The 24265-nt window shown below is 42.2% G+C and overlaps 1 protein-coding gene across 9 annotated transcripts in view; it reads left to right on the plus strand.

Annotated features, from left to right (window-relative positions):
- The window catches only part of LOC145352588 (uncharacterized), a 153581-nt gene that overhangs the window by 108002 nt on the left and 21314 nt on the right, over nt 1-24265 (plus strand). For all 9 annotated transcript variants that reach the window (XM_080202710.1, XM_080202720.1, XM_080202728.1 and 6 more), the window contains 9 exons: nt 6969-7065; nt 7146-7854; nt 12950-13242; nt 14603-14708; nt 16918-17011; nt 17101-17210; nt 18714-18855; nt 20519-20589; nt 23361-23489. In XM_080202710.1, the coding sequence (XP_080058836.1) occupies nt 6969-7065; nt 7146-7854; nt 12950-13242; nt 14603-14708; nt 16918-17011; nt 17101-17210; nt 18714-18855; nt 20519-20589; nt 23361-23489 (1751 nt within the window). The remainder of the gene's footprint in view (nt 1-6968; nt 7066-7145; nt 7855-12949; nt 13243-14602; nt 14709-16917; nt 17012-17100; nt 17211-18713; nt 18856-20518; nt 20590-23360; nt 23490-24265) is intronic.

The following is a 24265-nucleotide window of genomic DNA, read 5'->3' on the forward strand; positions in this document are numbered from 1 at the left end:
TCTCACTTGCAGCAGGAGGGGCATGGACGAGATCAGACAATCCTGCCCGAGCATTCTTAGAGTCAGTACTGAAAACATACTATCCTCCCTTGGTTTAAAGTTGCAGTGTTTCCTAGCTTGATATCTAAATTGTGACAGTAGTAATAGCTATCGTATGCCCAAATTATAAGAGCAGATCCAAATCATTATTATTTTTACTGATGTTTTAAACCTCACATGCAGAGATCTTCAAAGAGCAATCCTGCTGCTTTGCTAAACCACCCATCTTGGGTGTGGGCCAGCGCTGGAATTTAGCAGCTGTGCATCCTGATCTCTTGCATTATGATCCTGGTTTCCCTGAGTATGTGTGGTCACTGTGAAATGTGATACACTCACTCTCACATTAGCATGGGATGGTGAGAAACCAGCAGAGTTGTTACCTTTCTTATTCTCATCTCATTATTGGCCTCTGTATTTTGCATCACTTTCGTAAAGTGACCACGTCAGCTTCAAGGTATCTTCACTGAGCCCCCTATTTTGGGAAGTTTTCAATAGCATTCCAAAGATGAAAATCTTTGTCAGTATACCCTGTGTAAGCACAGCATTAGAAACTCAGTTGGAGAGAAAATAAAAAGTACAGCTTTGATTAATTCTTTTGAATCAATACTGTTTCACTTCATTTTTGAAGAACTAACTCAGTTAAGGGTAGTTCCTGAAAGCAAGGTCTTTGGGGTAAATTTTATGGGGTGGAGTGGTGACGGGGTGCATGGGGGTGCAGATTGCTCTGCATCCTCAAACCCCAATGTTGCAAGGATCGGCTGACAGTCTATGTATCAAGAGGAAGCCAGCCATTCAGCCATAACACACTGCTGGTTAGCTAAGCAGGCCGCAAATGGGCAGTGTCCAGAAGTCCCCACTCTCCTTCGAGAGCTGCCAGCCAACTCGACTGGCCGGTAATCCCAGCAGCGCCAACAGAGTAGTGGGCAGTGCCTGGACTGCTAAGTAGCCCCCGGGAAGTAGGAACTGTAATAGTCTTACCGAGGCCAGTCTTCCTTCACTGGTCACTCTTTAGTTACAGTGTGTTTGAAATGCCATCCAACGGCCTTAGATTGTGGGTCAGCCCTGAATCTTTCAACTGCCAGCCTGAGTGGAGCCAACTAGTTTTAACGTACCCCCACTGCTCCTTTTCTATTCTGCAAGCCTCCATTCACCTAATAGGGGAGCTCGAATTCTAAGAGACCCAAAGGGAGATCTATTGATGATCCCCTGTGGCCATCATAGCAGCTTCCAAAGTGTCGGGACCCTGTTAAGTCAGGGGTCTCGGATGGGAAGGGAATGATGCAGCCTGGGAGTGGGGTGGGGTGAGAGGGGCATGAGGGAAGTGGGGTGACTTGTTTTGAAAGTCAGGCGCAAAGGAACAAATGGGAATGATCATATCTTGGAGGGTTGCCTCTAATGCATGAGGGGCACACCCATAATAATGTGCCCCCTTTTCCTTTCCACTTGTCCAAAAATGCTGTCCATCTGCCATGCTAACAGTTGCATGATGTGGGCCCCGTATTATATGCTGTTACATCGCCAGTTGACTTTTAATAGATTATTGAAATATGGCCGAGTGCGTTGGGGGGTCGCAGCTGCCAAATCTGACGCCCACCCACCAATTGCTTTATGGGGGCAGCTTGAAGGAGTTGCCTGGGAAAATAATGGACTTGTCACTCCTTGTATTTAATGTGCCCTCACCTCATTACAGAGCTTTAAATATTTCAATTGTAATTTTTCCCATGAAAGCAAACATTTGTTTCTTATTAAAGTAGTATCACTTCTCTAAAATATGTTGGTCAAAAAAAGGGGATAACCTTGAACCTGAAACAAACTCCAATCTGCTCCAGATCTCACAGTGTATTAACAAATGATTAAAGAGATGCTGTGAATTGCATAAAACAAACTCTGGTGCCAAAATAACTCAAACTTCTGCCGTAAGATTCAAACACACATATTTAATTACGGAATCAACATTGTAAACTTTATTATTTTTAGCAAAGACCATCTTTTCCACTCATTATTTGTTGTGTGATTATCTGTCTTAATATTAATTGACCTTGCTCCAGTTAATGGCTTATTAAAAACTGTGTTGTGGAGACACTGTGTTCAGAAAAGATTACTCTGGCCACACACTCAAAGATTAACCAATGTTGGGGCCATGTTTCAACAAGAAGTTTTAGAATTTAAGTAGCTCGGTATATTGTCAAAATGATGGACATGATGCTAAGTGATGTGTTTTGTAAATCTGCCTTTGATAATGTTACTTGTTACGTAATTGTATGATGATTAATGTTTTTGAGGTGCTTGCCTCTTCATTGCCAGGTTGTGCAAATATAGTGTGACACCTACTTCTAAAGGGCGGCTCGGTAGTGCAATGGTTAGCACTGCTGCCTCACAGCACCAGAAACCCTGGTTCAATTCCAGTCTTGGGTAACTGTTTGTGTGGAGTTTGCATGTTCTCCCCGTGTCTGCGTGGGTTTCGTCTGGGTGCTCTGGTTTCCCCCCACAGTCCAAAGACACATAGGTTAAGTGGATTGGCCATGCTAAATTGACTCTTAGTGTCCCAAGGGAGATTAGTGACGCAAGTACATGGGGTTACAGGGAAAGGGCCTGAGTAAGATGCTCTTTCGGAGAGTTGGTGCAGACTTGATGGGCCAAATGGCCTCCTTTTGCACTTCAGGGATTCTGTAAACCAGTTTATGATTAGCATTCTGTACTGTCGCAGTTAGTATATGGAAAGGTGGCACTGCTCAGCTCTGAGGTTCACTAAATATTGTCAGGCACAAGGAGTAAACATGTAACTTGGGAAACCGCCCTTGTTCTGTCACAATAACTGTGTTGATTTGTAGTGATTTTTCCCTTTAAGGACCACACAGCAGAGTAAGGGGCTGGGGGATGAATTGGAACTTGGTGGATAATCATCCCAGAGAATGGAGTCCTCTCTCAGGCAGATGGACATATAGGGACAAATGTACTCTATGAGAGAGCATCATTGCAATAAAATAACCATATACAGTGCGAGACTAGACCATTCAGACCATCTTAACATGTACGTCTGGTAACTCAACTCAGCTGGCTTTTCTTAATCTATTACTTTATCAGTAAATTATTCAAATATTTATCGCCTCTTTCATGAAGATTTAATCTCGCATCTCGCTAGTAATAGTTAAGATACACAGATTTGTACAACACTTCAAGGTCACTAGAACAAAGAGACACAGAGACAATTTCATTTAGTTTTGTAGCTACTTAGACAATAGCAAATACCTGCAATGCATAAACCAAATACTCACGATCTGTTCCTTAACTTAAGGTTGATTTCCACTTGCACATGAATGGACTTACCTTGTATTAAGTTGATCTTTCTCTACACCTATGCTGTAATGTAGCTGTAGCTGTGACTGTAACACTACATTCTCCACTCTCTCATTTCCTACTCTATGAACGCTATGCACAAGAAATAATACTTTTCACTAAGTATTAATACTTAGAATAAATCAAATCAAATCAAAAACCTGGCCAGGATTTTTCACATGGATATCAATCTTTCTTTTTTCCAGGTGTTGTCTTTCCTTCCTGTGAGCTTGTTCCCTGAGTTCACCACACTGCCTACAAGCTCTTTGTTATCATTCTTACTACTCAAAAAGTTCCTTGGTAACTGGCCAAAGAATTGATAAGAAACCAATTGAATTGTTTGATTAGGCCAATCAAATAGAGTCAGCACAGAGATTCTAGACCTCATCATGTCCCTTCACGCCAGTGAGGCCGGCTGCTGAGCTCTAGGGGTGCCATTGCACAGGACCCCGATCTTCCAATATACCGTGTACATGATGGGAGATCTGTCACCTCCTCACCCCCACTTCAAATATCGCCATCCCCCGATCATTACCTCAGTTGATCACCCCACCTCCAATTGCTGATTTGCTCCCCCCAATCCCGATCACCACCCAGCCAGTCAACTGCCCCCCATTCCCATCCCTCTATGAGTTTACCTCTGCCTTGCCCCTGTCTTGGCCCTATACCTTCAAGCCACGCACCCCATCAGGTCCCACTCTCTCTGGCCCCAGCCATTGGCACTGCCCTGTGTCTGGTGGACAGTGCCAGGGTGTCAGACTGGTAATACTGGAGTGCCAATCTGGCAGTACCAGGGTGCCAAGCTGGCACTGCTCCGTGAGCAATGCCCGGCCCTGCCCCCAACCACCCAGGAGGTTTCAATAGCCTCCATCCCGCTGGCAAGGCTGTCACGTCTGGTCCCCGTTCATGGGGACCATCTGTGATCCTTGCTCATGAAGACCTTGACTGGTGAGGAGGCCTCGGTAAGATGCTCTGTCAGAGAGTCAGTGCAAACTCAATGGATCAAATGTCCTCCTTCTGCACTGTAGGGATTCTATGATTCGAACAACTGTAGCTCTTCATATTGATTTAATTCATATCTTATGGGGTAAGCTACGTTTCTTAAGTCAGTGTGAAAAAAATTCTTCTATTATATATAATTCTGTTTATCTACATATTCTTCCATCATTTTATATTTAATGCTTCAGTCAGTGAAGGAAATGGATGCCATTCTTTAATTTAATCCAGTCTTTTTAGGCATCGTGGACATGATGGTGTTTATTTGCTGATATATCAAATCTTTTCCCTTGGACCGGGCTCCAAGTCCTGCTTGTCCTCTCAAATTAATTCATTCCTGTAAAGGTAATTACACTGGGGAGGGGGTAGTGGGCAGGGACCCATTTCAATGGTGAAAACGTGGTGGTGATTTTGATGCCCCATTTGATTTTGCCAACTCGATGCAGCTCGCTGCTCCTTAGCCCCCTCAAGAATATCACCAGTTAAGTTCTTGGCAGGAGGTGCTAGGAGGAGGAGAGGACTTTGAGCCTGAGCAAGACTGGTCTAATGGGAGGTGTGGTATTTTGGGGAAGCCGGGAGAAATAATCTTAATCCTTGAAAATATCATTGTTTAAATTTTATCTGACCATTTCCTAATCGGATTGTCTGTACTCTCATGAAGCAGAGTTGTAGGCCCAGTTTATTGCAAAGTCAGAATGACTCTGCAGCCATTTAAATTGGGACCAGATTCCATGACTCCCATCCCCATTCCCAGCACCCATCCGTTTTCACTGACAAGGAATAGGGTGTGAGTAGCGAGTCTGCAAAGCTCTCCCAATCTGGGTGGTTACATTGTGAGGGTTGGGTATCTCTTATCACCTGCAATCTTTGTGGAGTCAGGGCAGCTTCTCCATGACTTGTGTTCATTGTTCATTACAGTTGTCATATTTGGTTGCCTCTGTTGTAGATATTGCAAAACCATCGCTCTCTTATTCCAATTCACTTTAAGCAAATTACAGGGTGATGAGGGGAGGTGGGTGGAATCAAGCAAGCTGAACGATCCTTAAGAAATTAAACCTAGAATTGTTTAGAAATCCTGATGATTTTTAAATGATTTTCTTTTACAGCATATAACAATGACACCTCTGTTTACAAATGAATGTTTGACATGATTTGTTCCAATTTTGTCATTTTGATTTAGGTATTTCATTATTGTGGTTTGTTTACCCTGAATTTTAGTGGTGGAGACAATAGGTAATGTCACCAGGGCCAGAATTCTCTGGCCATTCACACCCCACCGCCACTGCCAGTGAAGATGGAGAACTTGGTGCTCAGTCAAATCTCCATTCACTGCAGTGGGATAAGAGAATCCTAGCTATGGGCGAGGTCAGAGATTCTGGTCCTGGGTTAATAATCTAGTAGACCCAGGCTAATATTCTGATGACAAAGATCCATATGACACCTGATGGAATTTATATTCAATTGGTATCGTGGAATATTTTTTAAAAAGTGAGGCTGGAATGTTACAGCCATTCATGCCAACAGGATTTTCCCACCCCACTGCAGTGAATGGAGATTTGGCTGGGTGCCGAATTCCCCAACTTTGCTGCAGCAGGAGCATGGCATGAATGGCCGGTAAGATTGCGCCCTGAGTCTCAGTAATGGTGACCACAAAAACATTATTGACTGTTGTAAAAATCCATCTGGTTCACTGATGTCCTTAAGGAAAGGACATCTGATTTTCTGGCCTCCTCATGACTTCAGATCCACAACAATTTGGTTGACTCTTAACTACCCTCTGAAATGGCCAGTTCAAGGACAATTAGGGATGGGCAACAAATGCTGGCCTTGCTAGTGGTGCCCACATCCCCATGAAAGAATTTTTAAATAATTGTTGGGCCAGAGGGATTATTACTTTGCATATAATCAGGACTGTCTGATGCTGAATTTTATTGCCCATATAGGAATTTTTTTTATTCATTCATAGGACATGGGCATCACTGGCTGGCCAGCATTTACTGCCCATCCCTAGTTGCCTGAGGGCAGTTAAGAGTCAGCCACACTGCTGTGGTGCTGGAGTCAAATGTAGGCCAGACCAGGTAAAGATGGCAGATTTCCTTCCCTAAAGGACATTCATGAATCAGATGGGACTTTCTGATAACCAACAATGGCTTCATGATCATCAGTAGATTCTTAATTCCAGATTTTTTTTATTGAATTCAAATTCCATCAATGGCTGTGGCAGATTTGTACCCAGAACATGAGCTGAGTTTCTGGATCAATAATCTAATGATAATATTACCAGCCCATTGCCTCTCCTTGCTGTTAATGCTGCAGCATTAATACTTCTCACTTCCGAGAGTACAAAATTTAGGCAAATGTCATACTAGAAGATTGAATTCAGTTGTTGCAATTATGCCCAAGTTACCTAGATCATTCAAGAACGTCCACTGCAATTTTTCTGATTCTGGGTTTTAGAGGTTTACCTTTGATGATCAAAATGGTTGTAATAAGTTACCATGCAAAAAAGCTTGTAATGTTGAAGGCTTTTGTAATGTACACAGATTTCTCCTGATCATCAGTTTGTCGGAAATTTAATTAATTCTTCTCTTGCACAGGTGAAAGATCAGCACTCCAGTGATGTGAAAGGGAAGCAAAATGTAAATATTAAAGAAATAAAACCCCAGCAGAAGAAGAAACCTCCCGATTTCACAGGTAGGCAAAAATATCTTGTCAGTGCCACATGCCACAAAATAAGGAATATTCCATCTAATATCTCCATCTTGTTTTCCCAGAGTCATCAACACAGGAGGAGCTAGACATTTTCTCTGACCAAAAGATCCAGAATTTAAATAAAGAGAATGCAGGCAACTCGAGTGACTTTGAGGAACAGAACAGTGTCAAAGACTTAGCAGAGCACAAAAACTTAACAACATTACAAGAAAAGCAATTTGAAGAAGATGTTGGAGTCTTTGGACCTCAACCTTCCAGATCAGCAGAGGGCACCACCTCCACTCTTGGCCCAGAGGTTGCTGAAGCCATTTCAGACAGTCACATTGGTGACAGCAAGAAGGAAGACACAGCTGCAAAGGAACAAAGTGACACAAAGGTGGATGAGGCCTTTACCATAGTGGAGAATCAATCAGGGATCAATGGGCAAAATGATGAAAGGATGGCAAAGAACGATGTTATGCACAACAAGATAAGAGATAATAGGATCCCAGAAATACTACAAGAAACGGAGGAGGATGAAAATGTTGAGAAAGACTTCTTGACTGAACCAGAACCTGAAAGTGGAAAGGAGGAACTAATAGGTGAAGAAAATGAAAAAACAGAACAACATGATGTAAAAGTTGATGAAACCATTGAAGTGGTTGACAACACTGACCTTGAAAACACAGACTTAGAGTCTTCTATTACTGAGGGCCTCAAAGGGAAAAGCATAGTGTCACAGGTAGAAGAACCTGTTTGCCATGGCAAGAACTGCACTGTCTTGCTAAACAGGTAATTGGCTTCATCAAACTAGATTATTTATGGGTTTGTACATTTTCAGAAAGTCACATTTCCGGTAAGTAACCTGAAAAGAAATAGGAAACCCAAACAAGTACCTCAGAGGAGCAAAATACTCTGGGAGGGATGAGTTATTTTCCACTGAAATATTTATTTTTCTCCTTCTCCGAGAAGGGACATCCCATTATTCTGGAATCAGAAAATAAGTACCTGGTTCCTCAACTCCGAATTAAAACTACTTCTGGAAGGGACAATAGTATCTAAATTGCAGACATTCCTTAGTCTCTTACCTGGTTGGGAAGTAGTACTTCTCATTTACACAATTTCCTGTTCCATTTCTGAAAAGGGTTAAAAAAACACATCCAATTGTTTTGAGATGATGGATGAATGAGAGGATATTAATTAAAATGGCAAATTTCCATTGATATTATTCATAGTGAGCTGATGGCTATTTTGTTGTAAGAGGGAAGCATTGGGGCTCAGATTTGGGAAATCAATGCGTATCTCCACTGAAGGGGTTTGAAAAGAACTCAGTGTCAAGGAATTCAGCACAACTTTCTTGTAAAAGAGTATAATTTCCTAAAGGACAAAAACAAAAACCTGAATGGAAAATAATCACCCTTCTCAGGGGATATGAGGAGAGGTTGAATAAACTAGGATTGTTCTCACTGGAAAGAAAGAGGAGGAGGAGACCTGATAGAGGTCTACAAAATTATGACCGGGTGGATAGTTAGAACCTTTTTTCAAAGGCGAAAGTGTTAATTACGAGGGGGCACAGGGTTCAAGGTAAGAGGGGGAATGTTTAAGGCAGATGTGCAGGGGAAGGTTTTAACGCAGAGGGTGGTGGGTGCCTGGAAGGCGCTGCCAGAGGATGCGGTGGAAGCAGACACAGTAGCAGCATTTAAGAGGCATCTGGATGGGTGCATAAATAGGGAGGAAAAAGAGGGATACGGATCACGTAACGGCAGGAGATTTTTTTTTCGTTAGGGCATCATGATCAGCATGGGCTTGAAGGGCCAAAGGGTCCATTCCTCTGCTTTAATTATTTGTTCTTTGTTCTCTTTTTTCAAAGATACACATCCCCTATGATTAGTGTCTGAGGATTTGGACTATGACCACAACCACCACCACCCCCCCTCCCCCCCCACCACCCTGCCCCCAGGATCGGCGCACCCACTCACACCACACTGCCAGGATTGTGCAGCTTCACTTCTGCTGACAACTCTTGGAATAATTCTTGTAGGGCAGCACCATGGCACAGCGGTTAGCACGGCTGTTTCACAGCACCAGGGACCCAGGTTTGATTCCCGGCTTGGGTCACTGTCTATGTGAAGTCTGCATGTTCTCCCCATGCCTGCGCAGGTTTCCTCCAGGTGCTCTGGTTTCCTCCCACAGTCTAAAAGACATGTTGGTTAGGTGCATTGGCCATGCTAAATTCTCCCTGAGCGTACCCAAACAGGCATCAGTGTGTGGTGACTGGGGTATTTTCACAGTAACTTCATTGCAGTATTAATGTAAGCCTACTTATGACACTAATAAATAAACTTAAACTTAAAACTTAAATACCAGCTGGAGTTGGCAAAGCTAATGCTGAAGGGTTTCACTTAAATAAATAATTTGGTAAGTTCAGGAATTCTTTCAACATCCTTCTTACAACTTCAATAACAATACAGCATTTCCAGAACTGACTATTGAAAACAATTATTTTCCCACCCGATGAAAGGTTATGCAGCTTTTTTGACAATTTAACGTTTGTTATGGAGTATGCACGAAACTCAGTTTCAAAATTTCGAAGTGCAGAATTTAATTCGCCACTGATTTAACTTGATACACTTGCTAAATTAATAACCCCTTAAACCTTCTTACCTGATCAGCAACGTGATCGAAACAAACATAGACACTTTACCTTGTTTTAATATTTTACACAAACCTGCTAACTACTATTAGCTCTCACTGCTCATCAAAATTGGTTCACTGGCAGGTTTAGTTTTTGGTAATTTTCCATTCATGCCTGGCTTCAGAAGAGGAAGCAGCCTCTCTATTAGCTGTTCCAGACATGCTCCATTAATTGCTAAACTGGGTATCAATCATCAATTAACTCTGGCCGTTGTAGGCACAGATGCGTATGGTTGGTCACAGACTTTCGCTGCAAATGATAGCCCTCGGAGGCACTACAGTCTCTCGTCTCAGGCTTCTTAGAGAGATGCAGGCCTCGACAGAAGTCATTGTTGAAGGCACCTCATGAGCAAAAAAAGCACGTTTCTTGCAGGCAATGCCTTTCACGTTGCAATTTTAATTTCTGGTGGGAGAAATAAGCAAAACAACAGGGCCAGAATTCTCCAACCTCACCTGCAGCTGGGATTCTCCAATCCCATTACTGTGAAGGGAGGTTTGGCTGAGCACCAAATTTTCCGTTGTTGCTGGCAGCAATAGTGGGGCTTGCGAGATCTGAGAATTCCAGCTCAGGTGGATGGTTTTTAAAAATTATTTGGAGAAACTTCACCAGCTTCCTTTTTTATTGCAAGCTTTTGTTAGCTGCTGTTTATTAATTGATTGCATTCACATGTCCCTGGCAGTGCTTATTAAATTGCCTTACAGTTTTTAAAAAAATAACTAATTCTTGGGTGCGGACAAGATCAGCATTTGTTGCCCGTAACTACAGTCCTTGGGAGGGTGAGTTGACTTCTTGACTCTCTTCGGATCACGTGTAGTAAGTGCTCCATGATGTTGTTAGGTAGAGAGTACTTGAAGTTTGATGATGGAATAACAACGACATCAGTCTGAATCAGAATGATACACGACTTGGAGGGGAACTTGGAGGTGGTAATGTTCTTATTCCCTTTAATATTGTACCCGCACATATTTTTGCTGCTTATTCTTCCCTACAAAATGCAAACTCTACACCCTGTCTTAAATTCCATCTTCCAAGTTTCTGTCCATCGTACCAGTTGATGTTCTCTTGGAGATTGTTACTGTCCACCTCCCTGTTTACTACTTTTCTGAAGTTTTGTGTCATCAGTAAACGTGTCCTCAGTATAACGAATTCCATGCCATTAATATATCGGAAAAAGAACAATGGTCCCAATAGCAACCCCCAGGATGACACCACCTTGTATTTTTCTAAAATTCATCTGCAAATTTGTTCCCCTATCTCATTCAATTATTGTATTTGGTGACCTATAATATACACAAAGCAGCCTAATAACTTTCCTTCTATTCCTTGTATTCCACAGAATGTCTCTTATTCTCAAGTATATCATCCCTTTCCTGAGCTGTTAATGACATATTTAATCGGTACTGTCATAGGGCTTTCCTCATTCCTGCTTTATTTTTCCTGAATACATTGTATTAAGTTCCCATTCCCTTGTTTGAACCAGGACTCTGTAATGCCATTACTTCACAATCCTATGCGACAATCCTATGCAGCTGCTCAATCTTATCTATCACACTCTGTACATTTACATACATGCACACCAAACTTATCTGAGCTTCTTTCGTATGTCTTCCCTGCCTGACCCCTCCTATTTCTAAACTCCTCTTTGTCATAATCCCAGACCTTGGTGCACACTCTCTGATGCTTCATTCTGGTTCACTTACCCATATAATTTGGATGAAATGATATCCTCACAGCACTGGTTAGCTCTCAAACAAGGACATTCATCTTTGCTTTATTAAGGTGCACCCCATTCATCTTGTACAGGTCCATCCTGACCCAGGAGTGGTCCCAATGCCACAGGAAAGTGAAAACCCTCCCTCTGGCACCATTTCACCTGCCATGAATTCATCTGTTTATCTTCCTGTCCCTAACTTGTCAGAGCCATCGCAAATAGCAATTTAAAAATTAAAGGAGTGAAAAGGACCTTGTACTGAGCCTTACTGGGGCTGCTGAAGGCCTGTTGCTGAAAGTAGGAAGCATGCCCACTTTGACTAGCCACAAATCCCGGGAAGGAGGGGTCAGGGAGGGAATCATTCACATTTGTGCTGGTGGCCAATTAAGTGTCTCCTACCAGAGCAGTTGTCTTGCAGAAGGATGGCACAGGGCACCCACAAAAACTTTCTGGACCAATAAGAGGACTGGCAGGTAACCAGTCTCAACAGCAACACTGCTAGAGTGGTACCAATGCTGAGGTTACAACGGTGAGAAGGTGACACCTCAATGACCAAGGTATCCTTGAAGAAGGGTGAGAGGGCATTTAGGGACATTAGAGCCAGGCAGGTTTTATTGGCTGGTCACCCCATTTGGGAGCAGCAACTCCGCCACCAGACCCCCACCACACACACACACACACACACACACACACACACAGACACAAAATTGGGCAAAGTGCCTGCAGAAATAGTTGGCCAATTGAATTCCTGGGTGTCTGATCTTCCAGCACACTTCATGATGGTGAGAAGATGTCATACCCACCACGACATCTTCCCACACCATTTTGCCAATGTCTAGGTCTCCCAGTCTCTTGCCAAGAGGTAAAATCAGAAAAACCATATAAAGATGAGTAAACACTTTTTAGTGGACAAACCATTGGAAAATATTCCATAATCATGATTTGTTGATGAATGAACAACTTAACTTGTTTTTTGGAAAAGATGCTTGTCATTTTTTTTTCTTTGCATCTAAAACTTTAAATGTCCTAAGTAAGATTTTAAACATTTTTTTAATTGGCCATTTCACAACAACATAATTAAACCTATCCACTGAGCATAATTACCAATGTCTTTCAGGCAGGGAGAAAGATAAGAGAAAGGAGGAAAAAGGCAGGGAGAAGGAGGCTTAGAGAAGGTGACAGGGAAACAAAGAGAGAAACTTATAGGCAGGGTGTCTTCCTTCATCTTAATCTGCATTCTTTTTAGAAAGACAAATGAATTGAATTTTGCAAACAAACCAAATCTTAAATGATTGTTTTGTTCAGTTAGGAAATGAGAATGATTTAACTGCGCCAAGTATTGATTCAATTTCTATCCGTAGCTGTCTTGACGCTGAACCAGAGGTTTCAAGTCTCATTCCAGAACTTGAGCACAAGAATTAAGGCTTGCATACTCAGCTTTTGAACAAAATGTATCTGTATAACTTTGTTACTTTTGAAAGGTATGAAGATAGTGAGCGAGAGGCTGAGGCTTTATTGGCGGCGGCAGCAGAACCGGAGGAGGGAACGTCACAGAGCACTGAAGAACATGAATTCAAAGATGTGAGCACGGCCAACAAAAGGAGAGTGAGCGAGGAGGATTCACTTAAAGATGACAACAAAAAGAGCAGAGTGGAGGAAAAAGGCCAGAGCCAGGAAAGCACATCTGAATCTGCCTCAAACTGTGCCACCCCCACTGCTGGCCAGGAAGAAAATAATCAGGAAACCAAAGAGGAGAGTCCACACATTGTGATTGGCAAGTAGAAATCAACTTATATCTTGTTGTCAGTCCAAAGTGGCACCAATGCTAAACACTTGGAACATAAATCTGAGTTTAATGATGACCATGAAACCCTTGTCGATTGTTGTAAAAAATCCATCTAGTTCACTAATTCACTACACCCCCACCACCCCACCCCCCCGATCCCTGCCAAACCACCACTCTGCCAGCCTCCCAGGGGACTTCCTGACTAACCCAATTCCACCCTCCCAAATTTCCAGATTGGAGTCCACTTACCAACCAATCAATTCCCTCTTCTCATACAGTATAAAATTGCTGTTTCCTCTAACATTGGTGTCCTTGTGATTGTCCTGATGAGTGCAGAATGAAAAGCTTTGACAAAATGTCCTTTTACAGCAATACTCAAACCCCATATTACCAAATAACTAATAATATTGGCCGTTTATTCAATGAACACACTTGCAGCCCAAAGGCTAAATTACAGTGTGATTTACATTAAAAAATTCATAAGCAGACTAAGCAATCAACTTAAAAATGTGCAAACCTGTAACAATATCAGATTCTACTAACTTCCCCAAAACTGATATAAACTGATAGATTTGTAGTTTCATGGTTTCTACCTTTTTCCCTAAATAATGGAAATGATGTAATGAGTGGGCTCCTCTGCGATGTGAACCCATGCCCTGACTGGGGAGACCATTTCTAATCAAGGGAAGACATTGGGAAGAGGAGAATGGGGCAGAGGTACGTCTGTTTTAACAGGTATGTTTTTAACTTTTACATTTTCCTTGTGGGACCAGGAGGAGCGGGAGAGCGCTTCCCATTGGCCTGGTCAGGAAGGTTCAGTCCCACCTCTTCAGCTATCCAATCTTTTGTCTTATCAGAGATCCTTCCAAACCTCTGCCCTGTGATATTCTTATACTGAAATCTTTGATGCTAACCAGCAGCCTCCTGCCACCCAAAATACCTCCGTCACTCATTTGCTAGCTGACCATTCCAGCTCTTTTTTGGACAGGGTTTTTTTTTATGGAGACCTTCCCCTCTGCCCATCTGATTTCTACTCCTGGTTAAAATCAGGGCGAATGTTTTGATCTGTCAATGAATGGAGAAAAGACCACATTTGTTATTGCAGCACACATTTTACAATGTGGCTGAGTTGCTGAGTCATTTGCTATGGCCATGTTTTGTCTAATATCGATCAACTGTTTTTCATAAGTGTAAATCCAGAAAGTCTTTGATTTATATCTTTGGCTGTTATCATTATGGGTGCAATCTAAGAGCAGTTAATGACAATCTTCCTGTGCCCTGTGACCTCTTTCTTTACAATCGATGCACAAGTGCCAAACTGCTTATGTATTTTATCTTCCCGGTCTAGATGATGGCCCTGCTCCACCTGCTCCATTTGAACATCGCATCGTCTCAACCAACATGGCACAACTCAGCAATTACTATACAATCTACAAGTCGGAAATCCTTGGAGGGTCAGTTCTGTTTAATGTTCATCAGGGAATGATTGACTGTTAAAAATGCACAGAGGGCAACTTCAACAATGATCCCCCCTGCCCCCCCTACCTCACGATGAGTGGAAGAGAGTTTTGCATTAGGAAATGATGTGTGGGCTAATTTGCAAAACCCAATGCCAACCTGCCAGTCTTAACCCAAGCAGGTTTTGGGGGCTTCCAACATATTCAGCAAAGGCAAGTCCATAAGATGTAAATGAAGCTTCCCTCCTGATATTTTGGCAGGCAGATGAATTTAAAATGACCAGCCATTTTACTCACGACTCAAGGAATTTCCATTTATGGGGTGCAGCTGGTATTTTGCTGGAAGGTGCTTTCCCAGCACTGCTTGTGGGCCTGGAGGAGCAGGAGTGCTCCCGCACCCAGCCCATCAAGCCAATCTTCTGCCATTTTCATCCAACACCTGGCACCATGCTCCTCTAAAACAATTGTTTCCAATACCCATTTCTTCACAATTACCGGCCCAATTCCAACCAACATATAATGTTACCAGTTGTCAAGGATAGATCCTAATGTTCTCCAGTCACCATCTTCTCCCATAGTCTTCCCCGCTTAACAGTCAGTCTGTCTCTCAATCTGAGCAGTTGCAGAGCAGGAAACAAAGGCAAAGAAGGAAAATAAGGTTCTGTCTCTAAATTAAGCAGGATTTACATGCCCTTGATCTTGTTGGATTTGTCTTGCACTCTTATGTTTCCCTGCAGCAAACCCTCCCCCCAGAAATGGTAGAGTCAGTTGGCTGAACAGCTGGTTAATGTGCAGAGCGATGCCAACCACATGTGTTCAACTCCCATACTGGTCGAGGTTATTATGAAGGCCTCACCTCAGGTTAAATCACCATCAGTCAGCATCTGGGACTATGGCGACTTTACCTTCAGGCATGGTGGCACTGCTGCCTCACAGCGCCAGGGACCTGGGTTCGATTCCAGCCTTGGGCGACTTTCTGTGTGGAGTTTGCACATTCCCCCCTCGTGTCTATACGAGTTTCGTCCGGGTCTTTTGGTTTTCTATCAGACTCCAAAGACGTGCAGGTTAAATGGATTGGCCATACTAAATTATTCCTTATGTCTCAAGATTTATAGGTTCAGGGGATTAGCAGGGTTATGGGGATAGGGCCTTGGTAAGGTGCTCTTTCAGAGAGTTGGTGCAGACTTGATGGGCTAAATGGCCTCCGTCTGCACTGCAGGGTTTCTATGATTCTATGAAATATTGGAGCTATTGTCTCTGTGTCAGAGGGATGCTAACAAGAGAACGACTGTGTGGAAATGCAGTGATGGCTTTTCGTTTGAGCTGCATTGTTTTGTCACAGTATTGTCAATGCATCACCTTCACAGCTGAAAACTCACCAGGTCAAAGATCCCAACTTCAATGAATGCTATCCTTTTCAAATATCTGGGGAGACGGTCTGTGGGTGGATAAAATCCCTCATTATAAGTATAGTTATATCAGCAGTTTGTAATGATTCAATGTGATTGTCGTATATATTAATTAATTCATCGATTAAACTAATAAAATACAAGAATGGTGCACAATGAAATGGTCTTTTGGAATTGCAATTCTACTTACGAAATTGTTTAGGGAGAAATGTTTTCTTCGACAATTACTGCCTAAAGACAGGTGAATTCACACTTTGCCATCATTTTTGCAGTCATGTTCATAAAGTCATGGAATCCCTACAATGCAGAATGAGACCATTCGGCCCATCAAGCCTTCACTGACAGGCCAGGCCCTATTCCCCAAAACTCCACATATTTATCCTGTTAGTTCCCCTGACTCTAAGGGACAATTTTGCGTGGCAAACCCACACATTTTTGGAGTGTGGGAGGAAACCGGAATACCCAGAGGAAACCCACGCAGACAAGGGGAGAATGTGCAAACTCTACATAGACAATGAACCAAGGCTGAATTTGAACCCAGGTTGCCGGCACTGTGAGGCAGCAGTGTCACCCATTGTTAATACTAATGTAATTAGCACCCTTCTCTCCTGCAGTATAAATTGTTGTGGTGTTTTGAATTTTGCATTCCCGCATTTATCCTGAGATGAAATGCTTAGGAAACATAAATCCCTTTTCAGCGATACAAATGTGGAAATGTTTCTTGAAGTAAAAACATAGCTATTGCTCGAACTATCATTCCTTAAAATTGTATATCTGACTTTAATGCTTTGTTACAGAGGACGGTTTGGACAAGTGCACAAATGTGTAGAAAAATCCACAGGTCTTACTTTAGCCGCCAAAATCATTAAAACCAGAGCAGCAAAGCAGAAGGTATAGTCATTCAAAATAACATTAGTCGTCCGCCATAGAAATGATGTGATTTTTCTTGTATCATTCTACCCATTGTTATTGGTTCACAGGAGGAGGTAAAGAATGAGATCCAAGTGATGAATCAACTCAATCACACAAACCTCATCCAGCTGTATGATGCTTTTGAATCAAAGAATGATATCACCCTGATCATGGAATAGTAAGTGCCAGTGATTTTGCTGAAGTTAAACATCATTTAAAGTAGCAATTTGTAAAAAGATTATTCATAAAGGTGTAGTTAAGGATGTGATAGCAGGCTCAATTGTGCAATCTAACATTGACTATATCTACTTGAGATTGCCAACCCTCCTGGAGTCATTAGGAACTGAAATCTGATCAGCAGGCTCTGCTGTGGGTCGGCCAGGAATAAAAATAACATGGGGTACTTGTGGGCAGCGTGTTGGCACACTGGTTAGCACTGCCGCCTCATAGCACCAAGGACCCAAGTTCCCAGCTTGGAGCTTCCCCGTGTCTGCGTGTGTTTCCTTCGGGTGCTCTTGTGAGAGTTAGAGTCAGCCATTGGCAGGTGAAAGGTGTGGGTCTGCTTGATCAAGCATGAGTAAGTATTGCGACCCATTTCTGCGTAAAGTTTGTGGTCAGGGAGGATAAAGATGTTTACTGAACATTGTGTGCTAAAATGTCAAGGACTCTGTGCATCTTTGTGTATAGCAATAAATGTGCAAACTAAGGATTGAAAAAATGCTGAATTGTATTGGTTGAACGTGCACACCAAACTGTAATGCTATTGGTGTTTTATTTTGTGTGTATAGGCTGCAGAATGCTATAATTGAGACCCAATGTGTTTGTTCTCCTTGTGCACAAGATATAAAGGTGTAGTTTTTGAGTACTCACTGTGCCTGGTCTGGTTAATTCTCAGCATTCTGGTTTCCTCCCACAGTCTGAAAGATGTGTTGGTTAGGTGCATTGGCCATGCTAAATTCTCCCTCAGTGTACCCAAACAGGTGCCAGAGTGTGGCTACTAGGAGATTTTCACAGTAACTTCACTGTTTGTTTTCACAGAAACTTCATTGTATTAATGTAAGTCTGCTTGTGACACCAATAAACAAACATTAAATTCAGGGGATTGTGCACATTTTTAAATCTTCTTGTGTTTCTTAGATATAATTTTAAAAACTAGAGGTGGGATAAATTGCAGTGTGACAGAAGTTCCAGGTTTAGTGAAGACAAAGGCAATGCTGGAATCTCAAACCCAAACTGAAGACCTCATCAGGTCCAACTGCTTCTGTGGAAAAAGAATAGAGCCAATGTTTCGAGTCAAGGTACCCATATTTGGGTTCAAGTGGCACATGGCTTTGGGCAAGATAGGCACAGCCAATTACAGAGAAATAAATTCCAGATTATATGGGTGGGCAACAGTGCAAATGACCCTCAATGTGTCTAACCAGAATTAATCAGTGGAAGGTAGAGGGGTGGCCAATGTAATGAAGTTTTAATTGGATGCTTTTACAGTAGGATCTGATTCTAATCAGCGTCCAGCTGTAGCCATCCCATTCAACGGAATGCGAATTTGAAAGCAATGTGTGTGCAAATTAGTCAAAACCCAGGAATTCCCCATTTTTTCTGACACTCAATTATCAGAGGAAATGGTTCAAATAAATTGTGCAAGGTTAATTCTGCACTGATTATTTTTCTTTCTCTCCAGCATTGATGGAGGGGAGCTATTTGACAGGATCATAGACGAAAGCTACAACTTAACAGAAATGGACACCATCCTCTTTGTTAGACAGATTTGCGAGGGACTTCAGTATATGCACCAGAGGTACATCCTTCACCTGGATCTGAAGGTAAAAGCTGTCAACCGGGGTTTGTAAAATACAATTATGTAGCTTATCTAAAGAAATGAAATTGTGATTCAAACTAAATTGTAAATGCTTAAAGTTACTATTTGAGAGAGATAAATATCTATGCAGGAGATCAGCATTCCTGAGCTGCTTGGAAGGGGAACAAGGGGTAACCTCGAATGCCAGCGCTGGATGATTGAAGAGTACAATCAGAAAAGAGTCAGTGCTGAACTGAAAGATAGGACTTCAGCAAACTGTAACAAAGGTGATTAAGATGACAAAATTATGAGAGGCATAAATGGGGTAGATCGTAAGAAGCCTTTCCCCATGGCAGACGTGTCTAAGATCAGAAGGCATAGGCTTAAGATGAGTAAGTAGTTTAGAGGGGATCGGAGGAAAAGGTTTTACATTCAGAGGGTAGTGGAAATATGGAATGCACTCCCTGGGAGGGTGGTGGAGGCAGGTACTCTTGCAACATTTAAGAAGAATCCAGATGAGTGCTTCAATCACCTTAGCAGGCGATGGCCCAAGTGCTGGGATTAGTATAAATTAGTATTTGACAGTTAACATAGACATGTGCCAGAATTCTACCGCCCTGCCCACCACAGAATTGGAGTGGGTGAGGGGCGGACAACGGAACTGTCCGTTGACCACGGGCAGGATTTTCTGGCCCCCCTTGAGCGAGACTGTAAAATCCCGCTCATAGGGTGGGTTTTTCTGACCGCGTTCACCATAAAACCAGAAAATCTCAACCAAGGAACGGACCTTTGCATGGTCTGCCCCCTGCCTGTTACGATTCCCGTGGCGGGAAGGAAGGGAAAACTCCAGTGATGGTGGGCTCAAGGGTCTGTTTCTGTGCTGTATGAAATCTATGATGCTCTGATTAAGGATATTAGATATTAAGTAATATATGTATAAAGGGAAATGGAGCAAATATGGATAAATGGTGTTGAGGTACAAATCAGACATGAACTGAATGGCAGAACAAGCTCGAGGAACTGCATATGGCTTATTTCTGTCCCTGTGGTTTCATAAGAAAGGTAAACTCCAAAACATTACTTCCAGATATGTCAACAGTATGGACCTGGAGAATATAAATGGAATTTAGTGAAAGTTTTAAACATTTAAAAAAAAATCATGTGGGCATTGCTGGTTAGGCCAACATTTATTGCCCATCTCTAAATGTCCAGGAGACATTTAAGAGTCTGCCATACTTCTGTGGATCTGGAGTCACATGTAGACCAGGTCAAATAAGGATGACAGATTTCATTCCCTCAAGGACGTTAGTGAACGAGTTGGGTTTTCATAATAATCAACAATGGTTTCATGGTCATTATTAGATTTTCACCTAATATTTTATTGAATTCAAATTTCTCTATATGCTGTGGTGGGATTTGAACCAGTGTCCCCAGGCTGTTACCCTGGCTCTCTGGATTACTAATGTCCAGTGACAATACCACTATGCCACCACCTCCATCAGCAAAAGCTTCTTTGCTCATATTGATACATCCATCACGGAACACGATAGAACCAGAAACAATGCATAATTTTGAGTTAAATTCAATGCAGGTTGGAGTGGTTAATTCTGTGGAAGGGTGAGCTCTGATAGGATAGTCAAATACCATTTTTTCCCATCCTTGACTTCTTTAATGTTTAAAATTTTCAGCCTGAGAATATTTTGTGTGTCAACCGGGAAGCTAACCAAGTGAAGATCATCGACTTTGGCTTGGCAAGAAGGTTTGCGGATATTAAATTTTATTTTCTCTTCTTTCCAATCTGCAAGGACACATGTCTTTCTGACGGAAATGGCAAAAAGATGTGTTATAAATAGTTGTTTTAAGTGGCGCAGATTTCATTCTGAACTGGTTTTAGTTTGTTGATAGTGCGATAAAACATCAGCATTCTCAAATCTGATTTGTTATTATCACTTCAGAAGAGTTTTTTAAAGAAAAAGCAAATAGTCCCAAGTGTCAGCGTGTGCTTCAATACTTTTTAAAACTTTAATTGGTTGAACAATACTTGCAGAAAAATCATTCTGAGCACCTCTTTCCCTCTCCCCGCCTGCTTCATTTTAAAATTAAAAATAATAGTCTTGCATGTGAATAGCTAAGTTATCTGATGGGGGATCAGCAATAGATCTCCCCGTGGACCTCGTAGAGTACAAGCTCCCTATTAAGCAAGTGGAAACTCACCCAATAGGAGAACAGCAGTGTGGGGTTTAAAACCAGCTGGCTCCATTCAGGCTGGCAGTCACTGGACTTTGAGGATGACCTGTACACTGTAGCTACAGAAGCCATACTTTATGCACATTGTAAACAAAAGGTGTTGGTGATGGAAGACTGGCCTCGGTGGGATTATTACATTGGCGGTGAGGAGGAACATTTGCATTTTTTTCCCACTGGACAACCTTTACTGTCAAAACAAGTAATCCTCCCAGGAAGAAAAATCCCTATTTTTGGTAAACTTGAAGCCTACAATGCAAACATAGAACAATATCAGAGTGCATGCATTTTTTTTCATGCTAGCAATAGTGAGGGGGATGAGGAACAGAAAGTAGTCCTGTTACCAGTATATAGAGTTCTGATCGTCAGTGTCAGAACAAGTCTGACCTAGCCGGATTCTCAAAGCTCCAAAACCTTTATTGAGTTGGCGGACTTGGTTAAGGGCAGTTATGACGCAAAACCTTCCATAATATTTCGGTGATACAGCTTTAACATGGCAGGGCAAACCCCTGTCACCAAATCTGTCACCAAATTTTTGACCAGGCTAGAAGAATTGACAGAGCACTGTGAATTCAGGGCATCCCTAAATGACATGTTGTAATAAGAAGTCTCACAACACCAGATTAAAGTCCAACAAGTTTATTTGGAATCATGAGCTTTTGGAGCACTGCTCCTTCCTCAGGCTCCTCCACTCACTTGATGAAGGAGCAATGCTCTGAAAGTTTGTGATTTCAAATAAACCTGTTGGACTTTAACCTAGTACTGTGAGACTTCTTACTGCGCCCACCTCTGTCCAATGCCAGCATCACCACGTCATGACATGTTACAAGGTAGACTGATCTGTGGAATTAACAACGTAACAAATTAGATGGCGAGTGTGCAGTCCAGAATAGCACCAACAGTGTGGGATTAATTCCTCTTCTGATTGAGGTAAACTTGGGACCTGTCTCCTCATCCTGCCCTTGAGACTGGAAGAAGCCACTGCTACCAAAAACAGCTGTGGATGAAGAAGGCAATGAGCCAAGGATCTGTCCATAGGCAGGACACATGCAATATGGTCCAGCTGCTGTTTAATACTACATTGAGTTTGCTGGTATGATTAATTGGCAAATCATTATATTTTCCAAGATGGTGTCAAACTTTTTTGTGAGATATCAGCAGAAAATAAGGTGCAGAGATAGCTGGGGGTATATGTGCATAAATGATCAAAGAATGCTGGGTAGATTGAAAGAGTGTGAATAAGACACCAAGGTTCCTGGGCCTTACCAAAAGCAAGGAAGCTATGGTGAACCTTGCTAGAACACTGGCTCAACCTCAACTTGAGTATGGTGTCCAAATATGGGCGCTACACTTTAAAAAGTGTGTACAGATATTGGAAAGAGTGCAGAAAAGGTCTAAAGGAATGGTTCTGGACAGGACTGGACAGTTCTCTTTACAGAAGAAAAGGTTGAGAGGAACTTTGATAGAGGTGTTGAAAATCTAGAGGGGTCTCGGCAGAGTTGATAGAATACCTATTGGTGCAAGGGTCAAGAATCAGAGGTCATCAATGTAGGATGAATGGAAAAAAAAGCAGAGGTGGCATGAATAAAAACCTTCTTACTCAGTGAGTGTTTAGGATCCGGAATACACAATCTGTGAGATGGCGGAGACAGATTCATTCCTGGCTTTGAAAAGAGAATTGGATAATTATCTGAACAGGAAAGACTTGAAGGGCTTTAGGGAAAAGGCAGGGGATTGATATTAGCTGAGTTTGACTTCAAAGACAGTTGCGAGTTTTTGTCATGGGTCTTCTTCATGTGACTGAACAGGCTAATGCTTGACTTGCAAATCTTTGAGCACATGGAGCAGGATGTCCTATGAGGTTGTGGGGATCCAGAGTGCAAGATTTGCTTTCTTGTCTTTCTTTCTCTTTCCATTGTGCCTCACCATTAAGATGTTGGCAGTCAAAACATGATGAAGCTTGATGGACAAGTTGTTGCCACTTTAAGTGATTGATGGTGGGCTCTGTTCAGTCATTCATGGCAATGCTGCCGCACTTCTGGGAGAGAATCAGAGTGTCTTTGAAGTGTTTTCTCTGTCCTCACTCAAACGTTGGCCAGTTGAGAAAACAGGACATGGGGGAGGTGGTTTTTGACCATCTGGACATAAGTGTCTAGTCCATCAAAGTGGATTTTGCAGGGGTGTTGCCTGAATTGTGTGCTGACTCCATTACTTAGAATTTCAATAATGAATGAACTTGGGTGAAAAAGGTAACCTAATTTATGATTGTTCTATTTATTCTATTAGATACAAACCAAGAGAGAAATTAAAAATACATTTTGGCACTCCAGAATTCCTTGCTCCTGAAGTTGTGAATTATGACTTTGTTTCATTTCCTACGGACATGTGGAGCCTTGGTGTTATCACCTATATGCTGTAAGTATAATATAAAAGCATAAAGGATTATTAGGGGAGAGAAGTAATTTAAATATTTGTGAACTGCATCTATTTTCTTAGTTTTTGCCCAACTGTATGAAGTTTTTTACTCAGAATCCCCTCTTGTACTGTTACCCCCAAACATCACAAAGATGCATACGCATGACAGAGGCCATTTGGCCCATCTAACCCACACTCCTCTGGAAATCTACAACTGTATCCTCACAACACAGCACTTACCCATCTCTAGAAATATTCCAGAGCCTGGAACCATTCCAGATATTACTCTCTTTTGGTGTGACCGAGAATATCCTGCTATCAGTTCTGAATTTCCCCTTTATCAGTTTCTGTTTCTGTCCCCTTGTCTTGCATTGGAGAGTCCAGGTTCGAGTGTAGGGCTGAAGAAAGTATGAGAGGTAGGCCGTAGTTTGGCCAGGGCTGGAGGTGACAGCAGGCATTTAGGGGTCAGTTGACTGGGGGTGGGGAGCCATAGCCGATCACACTGACAGGGGTAAAAGAAGTAACTGGCAATATTGTGGGAGAGGATGTGGGCAGTAGACATCTGGAGAAATACGAGTTATGATCATGCTCAGGATGATAGCATAAAGAACTTTGAAAACCTGTGCCTTATAAACACACGTGCTGTTTTGTTCCACACGATCCCCCTTGATGCCTTTGAAAATGATTTGATATGTACCTTCAGAATTCTGAGATGCTAGTGCCATCACCTGGTGTTGGTTTTCATCAACAGTCTCAACCACCTTAACTTAAAACTC

Source organism: Carcharhinus amblyrhynchos, chromosome 2 (genome assembly GCF_965287045.1).
Source record: "Carcharhinus amblyrhynchos chromosome 2, sCarAmb.v2.hapA, whole genome shotgun sequence".
Classification (NCBI taxonomy): domain Eukaryota; kingdom Metazoa; phylum Chordata; class Chondrichthyes; order Carcharhiniformes; family Carcharhinidae; genus Carcharhinus; species Carcharhinus amblyrhynchos.